We start from the raw sequence: 12,392 nt of genomic DNA, 5'->3' as shown, positions 1-12,392 counted from the left end.
TTTAGTGCAACAACTCATAATCCGTTCTTTGCTGACACACTCATTCATCACCGAGGACGCAGTCTAGAAATCGCAGTTTTAACTGGATGCTGCCTTGAATGTACTGTACGTGTCTGTCTCCACTTTTCCGCTGCACTAAGCAATGGGGAGGGAAAGGTTACCAAGGGAACCAGCCAGAGCGACAGAGTGTACGTTCCTATTAGAAGACAGCTATGATTACTGACTGGAAATAACTGAAGGTCACAGGTGACAACACTTCAGAAAGTCTGACACTTAAAATATTCAAATATTTTATGGTAGCTGATCACACACTTCCTATAGATAACTTAAATATAACATACACTGGGACAGTATTGATGAAAAACATGGGTTTATATATATGCATAAAATAATTAAAGTATGTGAGATATACATCTCACATACTTAAATTTTTTTAGATTAGCAGTTAGATTAGCAGTTATCATTGATGTAGAAAAATACATTATAAACTGTATGATTTTTATGATATGCTACATTTTATCTGATAACAAATAGTGCTACATTCATGAGTGTTAAAGAGCAATTTGTTCCACCAAGCAGAAAACAGAGGGCTCTGTGGTGAGACTATGACTCAAAGTTCACAGTGCTAGCATGACTTTCTCCTGGTGTGAGGATTGTTCTTGCCCAGGCAGAGTGTGACGCTGCTGGGGGAGGCCTGTGACGACGCGGTGCAGGAGCTGCACGAGGCCTGGTCCACCCTGTAGGAGATGGAGTTGTAGAAGACGGGATTGCTGTGGCCACGGTCCTGATCACTGTGAGATGGAGGGGGGCTGTTGTAGATATCCAGGCCACAGCAAATACAGGAGAACAAGGCTCTGAGTCTGCAGGGTTCAGGGATCTTTGAGTGCTCTCTGTGTTCAGATATAATGAGTCTGCGATCCTCTGCAGGAGAGGGGAGGAGGTTAGTACAGCTGGTGCCCCCCTCCATGGGCAGGCTCAGGTTGCAGCGGCTGCTGTGTCCGTCTTCTCTGTCTTTATATGCCACCTCAGCAGTTTCTGCCTCAGCATCCGATACCTCCCTGTCCTCTTGTGAGTCTTTAGGTTGTGGTCTCTGCTCCTCTCCCCCTGCCTCAAGTCTCACCTCAGGCTCATCTGAGCTCACAGTGAGGAACCTCAGGACCACCAGGTTAAGAAAAGCTCCAATCACTGTCAGCCCAACCAAAATGTACATAAAGCTGAAGGCCACATAGGGGGGTCGCTTCTGGAGAGTATCTTTCTTCTGCAGGGCTACAAAATCCCCAAAGCCAATGGTGGTGAGCGTGATGAAGCAGTAGTAATAGGCGTTGAAGAAGGTCCAGTCCTCAAAATGAGAGAAGGCCGCAGCTCCAATACACAGAGTGCTCACGCAAGACAGCAGACCCACCAGAACCATGTTCCCCATGGATACCTCCGTCTTCCGTAAGCCCAGGCCCTGCTTGGCTCTTCGCAGGAGGTAGCGGACGAAAGTATTGATCCTCTCACCCACGCTCTGGAACATGACCAGTGTCAGAGGAATGCCCAGGAGTGCGTAAAACATACAGAAGGCCTTGCCAGCATCAGTTCGAGGAGTAATGTGGCCATAACCTACAAAGTCACAGTATATTGCAGGTCAAATAATGTCAAATAGTACTGTTTACTGTCTATGAACATTCTGAGGCATCAAGGTATACTGTAGGCTACTACTGCTTTCAGCAGCTCACTTGACAACCAGTGCAGGTCAAAGGCAAATCTCAAGTTTTTAAAGTGGCTATTTGTAAGTTTTCCCTGCTGCCAAACCAGGTTTCTTGCAGGGAGTAGGTGGTGGTGATTGACGCTTGACAAGAGCGAACCATCATTGTCTTTATAATAGAAGAGGTTATAATACAACATCTGAGCAGTGCTACAGCGAGTCACTATTAGAAAGTGATGAGACGGGCCGGGCTAGCTGGATGGCATGCTAACTTCAGTAAAAGAAAACATGTGATAGAAACAAAAGTTAACATTGTCCTGGAGACAGCTCTTGGCGAGTAACAGGATGAAATTTGATGCTGAACTCGCAACGTTACTTCTACTGGTAAGTAAACGGCTGTCAATGCTAACGGTGGCTAAGTAGCAATAGCAAAACTTACAAACAGCTCCTTTATATTAGGGCTCAAACACTTACAGCCAACTCATTTTATGGTGGGTAATATAGCTGTCTATATGGTTAAACGTGGATGAATCAATATTGTGATTCATGCAGGTTTAATGTGAAACCCAGTGTGACAAAATCATGGAGCATTATCCCCAAACTCTGCAGCTGTGGACAGCTTTTTAGCTCGGTGTTTGAGTTGTTCTCATTAACGCAGAAGGCCAATATATTCAGAAAGGGCTCCAATAAAACCACAGTTAGGGTACTGTTAGCAACCAGGAACCAAGATAGCAGCCAGCTGGTGAAAGCGGGTGAAGAAAACCAAACATCTGTCCGCTTGTTTTATTATTTCTCTGCCTCCTTCTGTTCAAAAAAATCATTAATACAGCAAGAAAATTATAAGGTGGGCAGACAGCTACCCTGCACACTGACACAGGTATCTACATCATCATGTACATTACATGACTCAGTTGTAAGACAACATAATGACAGTTCAGCCTCTTGATGTTACAGGCTCTGCACACCCACACAGGTGCTTTCACAGAGACCTCTGCTCAGGTTTAGGCGAGGCAGGAATGCTTGTAAGGACCAGTGAGAATGAATGAAAGTTGTAACGTCTCCTACAGTAACGTGGGGTGACGTTACACTTCCATCCTACTATTTGTTTGTTGTTGCTTCATCCACCATGTGTACACACTCACACAGTCCTCCACCAACAGTGAGTGGACCATGGAGTGTTAAATAACTGGAAATTCTGAAGAGGAAAAAATGAGAAATATAAACATTTCCTTTTTAAGCTTCCAGTTTTGATTTGCTCTGGTTCACTGGTTAAGAGCTCCCCAGGCTCTCAGTAAATACCCATCTAAATATTGTCATCAGTACGTGACCTATCTTGAAAAATATTACTGCATATGTATTTGGGTAATTGAGATGTTTAAAAGGTTTGCAAAACCTAAATATGAACATTTAAAGTGATACTCCACTTGTTTGAGTATCAGTTACCAGTTTTCAAAGTGGAAAAAGTATCTAAAAGGTCACAGAAAGGTTCAAGTCCTCCTGCAGCCCTGCAGTGTGACACACTTGTCTGCTCAATATGTTGCAATCAAATCTTAGCAGAATATTACCTAAATGACTGCTTCCATCTTAAATCTCCCATGATTCTGTCAAGCACCTAGAAAGTTATAGCAATAATGTGACATGTGTCGGCTCACATGTTTGACCAGGTTGTGCATCACAGGAGTGTATTTTGCCATATTTTAGCAGAATATTACTGTTGGAATAAACATGATAATCATATAGGTATGAATGTAGAGCCAATGACACTCGATGAGAAGTTTCAGGAAGTAAGAAGTTTCTTTTTTCTCTTTTGACTATATAAAAATGTCACTGTTGGAATCCATGACAACTCTGTGGATCCATGCAGACCACAGACAATTATAAACTTTTTACAGCCAGTCCAGCAGGGCTTAATATTTCAATTAAAAACTAAGGATTTTTGGTGGAATAGCCCTTTAAATAATTTTCTGTGCAGTAATGCAGGTTGTTAATTAGTTCTTTACTGTCCACACGTTGCTATTCAGTGGCAAATCATCATAGTCACAAACTTAAGTCGCCATCATGCAAACACACACAAAATGTTGTTTACTCCCAACACCCTGTGCTGCACAGTTTCACCTGTTCAATGTGGCCCCTTAAAATTGGGGCCCTATGAAAGGGCTCGCCTTTAAACTATGAAGCACACACACACACACACACAGCCGGGAGCTCCACCACAAGCAGAAACTCAGAAATGTTGCTTGTCCTGTTTTGACAACACAACCACGCATGAACGAGCACTGCAATGCTGTAGGCTACTTGCCAATCGTGGTGATAACAGTGATGGCAAAGTAAAAAGAGCCGGCGAACTTCCACTGCCTCCCGGCTCGGTGCGGCTCCGACAGCAGGACCACTCTCTCCACCTCCCTGTAGCCATCCTCGGTGAAGCCGTACTTCTTCTTCAGCTCGTTCAGCTTCTGCTCCAGCGCCCTTCTCTTTGAACTCTCACTTCCCGACTCTAGCGCGTCGAAGACGGCGGCTCCTATGAGCAAGTAGAGAATAATAGAGAGGATGAGGGAGAGGGTCCTGATGTTCTGCGTCTTCATCCTCAACTCCGGAGTGCGCGCGGAGCAGAGGCAGGGAGGGAGGGTGCTGCTGCTCAGAGGCACAGACGCACAGAGGACTCCATCCATCCTCAGAGAGCTGATGTGCTGAGGCCCCTCTGGCCTGCTAGGATTACCGCAGTATATAGGTTGCGTGTGGAAACTTTAGCCTGTTCTGATAGCGTAGGGTTGGTTTCAGCTGTTGATCAGGTAAAATTGCTCCAAACTCCACATGTCTCCACAAGTTACCTGAGCTCAACAGCTGGCAGCACCACGACTGTCCACAGGATGTTAGTGTAGCCTACTTAAAGATGCTTAGATATGGGCCAGAGACATCTGAAACACTGCGCTGTACCTTAACAGTATCTGTAAGGGTTTTTAGAAGACCCTCCACTCATAATGTGCTTTCTCAAGTTACCTGGATGTTTGACCTTCACTGTGCAGAATGATGTTTTAGGTTGTTTTCACATTCAGTCTCTGTGCTCACCTTTAATCTGATTTTCTGACTTTTACGGAGGTCAATCATGGTCCAATATGCTAGTGAAAAAAATGTTTCATGTGAAGATCTTCAATGCATGAAGGCTTCACTGAAAATCATCTAGCTATTCAATATGGGAGACATCTTGTGTCCGACAGTTAAACTTTTGAAATGAAAACTATTTATATTCACAGATTCAGAGAGGGAGAAGGAGTAGGTGTAATCTCAAGTTTTGGTGAAAAAACTTACTGTAAAAAACATTATTATTCAAAGCAAAAGGATTTCTAAACTTTACCATATTACCATAAATGCTGAATAAGGGATATGATACATATACATAGACCCTTCCCTATAGACCTTCCTCTCTAAGGGGACAAGTGGACCCAAACCATCCCAGCAAAATGTCCCCAACAGCATAACAGAGACCAGATCCATTCACCATATGGGTCAAGCATTCAGGCCCGTTCTCCTGGTGTACGGTGCCCTTGCCCACTTTTGAAGAATATGATGAAGGATGACTCATCTGACCATATCACTTTTTCCCCACATCTCTGTAGACCATTGTCTCTGGTTTTTACACCACTGAACTCTCAAATGTGCCTTCATCTCTGTGATGAGGGGTTTATGCACTGAAACACTATAATATCCCTCTCTATGACTGTTCTTGCTGACACAGTCTGATCACGTCTTGACGTTCTCAGTCTCCTGAGGAAGAGCTGCTCCTCTCTTTTTCCTCACATATCAAACTAATGCACAAACGTCATGCTCATCAAATGGGCTGTCGACCACAATTTCAAATGCAGATGTCACTTTATTCACTGTTCCTATTGAAACAGCTGAGCATCTTTGTGACTGAAGCTGCTGCCATCTGTGCCCCACCAATGAACCCTCTTTCAAAGTCACTTAGATCTTCTCCTCTTGTCATCTTGACACAAAATCAGATCAGCTGGGCCTGCTCAGCATTTTTATACCTGCCTGGATTTTAATTGCTTAATTGTACCATGCAGTGAATCCTTATGTCTCTCCACTCATTTATTCAAACTTTTCCTTTAACTTGTCACTCATTTGTACATATAATTGAAGATCTTTATGTTCTTGATATTAAGACTATTGATTTCCCTGAATGTATGGCAAGTTTATCTTTACAAAAACAAGTGATGCAGGAAAAGTTCAGCTTGTCTCTTCTAAACGTTATCCCATTTTTTCTGAAGTATTTATGCTGCAAACTTTCTCCAAGATGTTCATCACTGATCCTGTGTTTGGAAGGTTTTGGGATACACAAGTGTGAGAGTGTTTGTGTGTGTTGTGTCTGTGGCTGCCACAGAGAAGCACAGCAGAAACAGCTGGCCTTTCCAGACTCTACTCTCCTGATTATTTTGCCCTGTGAAGCGTTCATGTGTGGAGTATTCACAATACACTCGGCTAAAGTATTGCTCTGAGCGATGAAGCATTAGCTGGTGGCAGCACTGACCTTTATCAAGCACACTTAGTCGCTGAGTGATCCGCCCAGCCATCGTCATTAACTAAGTCCAACAGGGACTGGCTGAGAGAGACGGCAGAGATGATTTGTATCAGTGTGACAGGATCCTGGTTTGTGGAGCTTCTCTGAGGTTTTCAGGGACATCTGCTGGGTTTTTGTTCACTGTCATGCTAATTGGGTTCACAGCAGAGCAACCAGAAAATAGGCTGACTGCTGTAGCTCCATGCTGCAAGTTATTTCAGTTTCATATCCTGCATGAAGTTCCCATCTACTTCCAATTTGTGGGGCCTATTCATGCACTAAACGAGGCCATAAAGAGCCTGAGATCTGTCATTAAAATCCACATTTATTGCCTCTACTCCCTACAGAACATATGGCTATCTCTACGCTGTGTTTTTTATCTTCCAGAGACAGTACAAGACCTTATCCCGCTTTAGTAAGCAGAAATGAATCTATTGCCGAGCAGATGTTAACAGCGTAGCATGCAGACAAGTCTTGATTTTCTCTACTGGCAGTAAGAGCAATTATCTAGTCCATGAGAGATAATAGCCCCGCCAGAGTCCACTCAATAAGAGCACACAGTGCTTACATTGGTATTATTCAAGATCAGTTCCATATGCAAATTTCACATTGTGTGTAGGAAACAAATGATACACAAAATAATGTTATAGCCACACACAGAAACATCACTTCATCAGTATACTGTGTAATCACTGCGAAGGGCAAATGACTTATTTTAATAAAGGCCCTGTGGTTTAACAACAGCTTTCTATCCATGAAGTATTATCTGGTGTACTCATCTCATTTCTCCTTGTTCTACAGGCTGGTTCATATTTTCCCTTTATCTTCCACAAGAAAGACATTAAGAGCAGGATGTCCACTGACTGCAGTTGAGACTCATCTGTCCAAGTGCTATCCCCACAGGAAATGAGGCCGGGGAATATACTGCAAAGATGATGCTATCTTTACACTGATAACAGCAGGTGACTGCAATGGAGATAAGTTGTTATGATGATCATGTAGTAGAGAGACACAATGTTTTTTAGTCATAAAAATAAAAAATGCATGTTTAATAAATAAATACAAACTTTACTTACAGGCAAACGTCTTTTTGGTGTCACGGGGGGGAAACAGGCTTGAACTTTGCAGCTGATGTGAACAGCCGTTTGAGCCTTATTAGCCAAAAGGGCAGCGACGTGGTCTTAAATTCCTCTACGTCACCGTCATGAAGAGCTTCTGATGTGAGGATGACTGTGGTGACGGAGAAAGTAGTTTGTTTTTTTTTATCATATGGATCGTAAATGACAGTGTACAGTGTCGCTGACTGTCTTTAGAAATGAAATTATAGTCATTGTTTCAATTTCTGTGCAAGATCACACATTTTGTCCTGTCATTGTCCTGGTGACTGGTGACTACATCATCTGTACTGATCACATTTCATAGTGCTGAATACTTTGATTTAAAAATAATGATTTTTTTTATAATAATAATAAGTACATGCATGGATGGATGGATGGATGGACGAGGACAGTTTCACAATGACATATTAGCCCTAATGGAACAGCCCAAATGGAGAAGAGGTCACGTTCTACAGACTCCCTGTAGTTTCTGGTCATGTTTAAACAAATGAGATGCACTGACAAAAGGTTAGAAAAGTCACATAACTGTTGCAAAAGTGAAGGAGAACTAGAGAATTAGAAAAAGCGTTCAGACTTTGATGGCACTCAAATACACTTAGATTCCTTCAAGCTTTATACAGTATCACCAGAGGAGGGTGATTGCATGCAGTGTGAATAATAAAAAGTCTGTATTTGAATAACATTTGAGAAGCTCAGTCGTGATTTCCCTGATAGAGAATCACATGGACTCATGGACTTGAAACTGACACAACAACACTCTTTATTAATCCTTAATTTATCCCTGAAAACACACTCAACACCTTTATATAAATCACGGTTGCCATAGATCCCTTAATTACATTGGACAAGGAGGTTATGTTTTCACTTTTGGGGCAGATCAGGTTAAAGGGCCTGGTCCAGGAAGTCACACTTTTCTGAGAAGGACAATTTCATCAATTTCTCAGGTAATATTGTACGATATGTATCTTGATGTACAAAATCAGACATTATATAGTGTTGAAATCTGTGAGTTTGTACAAGTTGAGGCAGATCCAGATAATAATCTAGATATGGTGAAAGAAAAGGCTGAATCAAATTACACAAAAACAATAGCGGCTGCAACAAAGCACCGAGACAATGCATACAGCTGTAGAGGTGTATGCATTGTATAATGCTGATGTCATCATTTGACACAACAGGTAATAAAGCCACACAGCTGTCTTGTGTAAGGATAATAAATAAATCTATACTTGAGAACAATCGACTGTATTTAAATGTACTGTACATTCAAGACTTCACCCTACATTTGGGGTTAATTAGGGTAATAAATGCATTGTAATATATGAAGGTATTTTCAGTGAATTATCTACACATTTTAATGGGTTAATACCCCATCCCGAGCCTTAATTAGAAAATAATTCCTCTGTAAATTTCCATGAAGGAAAGGCTGTTGGTCAAAGCCATAAATCGTGCAGATAACTGATTAAAATACCTTAATATATAAAAAAACATTAATCATCCAAGTCAGTCTCCTCAAAATGGCCTAACTGCATCAAAATTACACAATTATTAATGTGTAAATTAATGGAGTTTTAAGGTAAGTTTATATGGGCAGGAGGATAATGTCTCAACTGCCCTCAGTCTCTGGCTGTCTCCATCAGCACAGTGACCACAGGTCAAAGTTCAAGTATTTTGACGTCGCGGTTACATATAGGTTGTTTTACCAGCTGTTAAATGACTATGTTATAATCAGTGTCAGGTTGAATATACACAGTCATTAACATAAATAAAGGAATACGTCTATAACGTCTAAAAATTATTACCACGTAGACACCATAATAAAATATATCTATGCATCGATAATAATGTGGACCCTACAAACACAGAGCCACAGTAAGTACTCATCACATCACCATTGACATGAATCACTGCTGCTTTGTTTATGGGCGTTATAGCTGTCCACAAAGTTTCATTTCTCTTTAGCCACACAGGAAAGTGAAAGTGAAACAGACTGAAACTTCACAGACAGTGAGTTTCCTCGCATGAATCCTTTGCTGCGGGGCCTCAGTGGACAGATAGTGCTGAAGATGATTTGGTATGCCTATAACCGAGCTCGTCGTCTTGTTGAGTGGTTGTGGCGCATCACCCGGGGTTTCTTCTTGTGCTGTTTTACAAGAGTCTTCACTCCAATAGCCAGATACGTGCTGTCAGCGATAGGCTGGCGGGAGGAGCACGGAAGCCGAAATGAACCTGAAGTAAACGACGAAAACAAACCTCAAACAACCGGTTCACAAGACTGGGTCAAGGAACCCCTGGGTCAGTGTGAGGCAGGGAGGCTGACCGCGGGCTTCGACCGAAAGGCTGAAGAAAGGGAGGAGGACGAGGAGGAAGAGGAGGAAGAGGAGGACGAGTTTGACCAAGAGGAGTACCGGGTTGACCCTTCAGATGAGTTGTACTGTGGCTACGATTCAACCTGGGAGACTGGGGAGCATCAGAGCAGCATACACTGGAGGGGCAGGCGGCCAGGAGCCTCCAGACACGTGAGTACACCAAAGGCGTTAACTATGGGCCTACTGTACAGCACTGTGAGGGATGGCTTCATGGAGGCCTGCACTACAATCATTTCCTGTTGTCAGTGTCACCATTACTAGATTATATTCTGCTTAATGTCATGTGAGGAAGAGTGGGAATTCACTTAAGATAGCTGTTGCATTGATTTGATATATAACCCTAACCCTGTAATCTGTAATCTCTACATGTCTGGGATATAAACTGACTCTCAGTTGTCTTTGTAGCAGTACAAGTTTAGCAGATTTGAAAATGCCTCAAGAGACATGCAGAACTACAGACATGACTACCCTGTAAGTTACACACACACACACACGCACGCACGCACGCACGCACGCACGCACACACACACACACACACACACACACACACACCCCATATTTAAACATAGATCATGCCCAAATTTTTCTTTTACATTTCCCCACAGTCCCAGATCAGGCAGCGGCCCTGGAACCAGAACATGTCCTCTGTAAGTCACACCTTGACTGTTTGCATGGGTTCTGCTTTTCTAACATTCAGTTATTACTTATCTTAAAATGAAATTAAAATGTCCCTTCTTTTTTGTTGAGTAGGATGACAAGCCTAATCTGGGATTCTACCTCGGAAATAAGCCCTCTGTACCTGACGGTAGGCCTGCAACTGCTGGTGGTTGTACATTATACATTGTGATTTTTATCTGCGTAAATAGCTTGACATACAGCATATTCAGATTCAAATTAATGAACTTTTCATTTCTACATTTCTATTCATCAGGTCTCTACATACACAATTTCCACAATGACTGGAAAGGAGAGTATAACACACTGGAGTGTGTACACACTTTTATTCAGTGGTAAGTTAATGTGTAGCCACAGGTGTGATATAACATGTTCAGTTCCTGTTTATGAAATTTATCTATTTATCTCAAAGGTTGTTCCCGCTGCAAGAACCAGGGATGAACTATGAGGCCAGCACACTAACAAAAGAAGAAATTAAGGTAAACTACTAAAAGCTACCAAGTTCAAATTTGTAAAGAAAGTGCTTCACATATCCTGACAAGTTCTACATTTCCTGCAGGAGTTTCTCAAAAGCAGCACTGCAAAGGAAAATCTGCTGAAGTCATACGAGCTGATGTTGGACTTCTATGGTATCGAGTTGTGTGATAAGGAAACAGGAGAAGTCAAGAGGGCGTCAAACTGGAGACAGAGATTCTCCAACCTGAACAAGTAAACTATCTCTGACTTTTAATTAAACACATGGTCCTCTGAATTGTAACAAAACTCTCTAAGTAACCCTTCATTTGCCTTTTTCCTGCCATTGACAGCCACACTCATAACAACCTACGCATCACCCGCATCCTGAAGTGCCTGGGAACCCTGGGGTACCCCCACTACCAAGCCCCGCTGGTCCACTTCTTCCTGGAGGAGACTCTGGTCCATGGAGAGCTTCCAAATGTCAAAGAGAGTGTCCTCAACTTCTTCGTGTTTGCTGTCCTTGATAAGAAGCAACGCAGGAAACTCATCAAGTTTGCCTACTTGAATTATGACGCTAAAGATGAGTTTGTGTGGTGCCCAAGGAAAATCCAGATCCTGTGGTCAGAGCCACACAGAGGAGTGCATGGTAGAAAAGATGGTTTTGAGCATTACCCAGGTCAGGAGCAGCATCAGACTGTTTCATCGTCACTGTACAGTGACGATGAAGAAAATTAAACTGTCAAAGCATGTGCCTTATATCTGATGATGGTGATGACAACCTGTCACTAGACACTGAAAACCTGATGAGTAAAGACTGCGTCTGTAGAGCAACAGTTAAAATAGATTTGCCCTCACAGCAGCTGGTGGAGGGGGCCACAAAGCATAAAGAACTTGTGCAAGTCTGCCAAATTAATGAGGGTAAAATATCCAGCCTCAGGGTCATAGCAGGAAAAGACACGGTCAGTTATGGTACATCATCCAGTGGTGCACATGCACACCAACTTGACATCATTTAACTTTTATTACTAGTTCATACAGTGGTTTATTAGTCTTTACAGACTGAATCAAATATATTGCAGTTATATATGCAAATGTGTTTGTTTACTAATGTTTGTGATTTCTGGAATTTTTTTTCTTGTTTTATTCTTACTCTTTCACAAACAAAAATGTGCAGAATTCTTTAAAGGATTGATATGTTTTAGTCTAAAAGTGCCACTGTAATATGTTATCGTGTGGGTAGGTGGGACACATGAAGAATTAAGAGTCACTTGTTACCTTCACTGTGATTAATAAAGCTGAAACAATTGTTCCCAATTCTATTTGTCTGAATTCTGTTTTTTGTACTCAGTGTTTTCAGCCTTTTGTCTTATACCTAACTGCCTTATATGATCACTGATTTCTTTCTTGCATTTATTCCTAGTTGCGGTGCTGTCTAACTGTAGTAAAGTGATCCAGTGGTTAAAGAGTAGGAATGTACTGTATTTTTCAAAGTTGTAAATCATGTATCTGTCCTGTTGATCATGCATTAT

General features: G+C 42.0%; 2 protein-coding genes across 2 annotated transcripts; one reads left to right on the top strand and one right to left on the bottom strand.

Moving 5' to 3' along the window:
- Positions 1–625: 625 nt before the first annotated feature.
- LOC111221591 (potassium channel subfamily K member 3-like) lies at positions 626–4,269 on the bottom strand. Its single transcript, XM_022745044.1, has 3 exons — positions 3,987–4,269; positions 1,321–1,602; positions 626–969 (listed from the first exon to the last, which is right to left on the bottom strand). The coding sequence occupies exons 1-3, from the start codon at positions 4,267–4,269 to the stop codon at positions 626–628; spliced, it is 909 nt and encodes a 302-aa protein (XP_022600765.1).
- Positions 4,270–9,336: 5,067 nt separating this feature from the next.
- On the top strand, positions 9,337–12,182 carry LOC111221733 (opioid growth factor receptor-like). The gene is made up of 8 exons (XM_022745262.1): positions 9,337–9,882; positions 10,138–10,203; positions 10,338–10,379; positions 10,483–10,537; positions 10,664–10,742; positions 10,820–10,886; positions 10,967–11,115; positions 11,214–12,182. Exons 1-8 carry the CDS (start codon positions 9,385–9,387, stop codon positions 11,596–11,598), a joined length of 1,341 nt encoding a protein of 446 aa, XP_022600983.1. The 5' UTR covers positions 9,337–9,384; the 3' UTR covers positions 11,599–12,182.
- The last annotated feature ends 210 nt before the right edge of the window (positions 12,183–12,392 follow it).

This window comes from Seriola dumerili, unplaced genomic scaffold (genome assembly GCF_002260705.1).
Source record: "Seriola dumerili isolate Sdu_G_001 unplaced genomic scaffold, Sdu_1.0 BDQW01000088.1, whole genome shotgun sequence".
NCBI classification, from domain to species: Eukaryota; Metazoa; Chordata; class Actinopteri; order Carangiformes; family Carangidae; genus Seriola; species Seriola dumerili.
The sequence above is the reverse complement of the archived record's forward strand: the minus strand, read 5'-3'. Positions and strand labels throughout refer to the sequence as shown.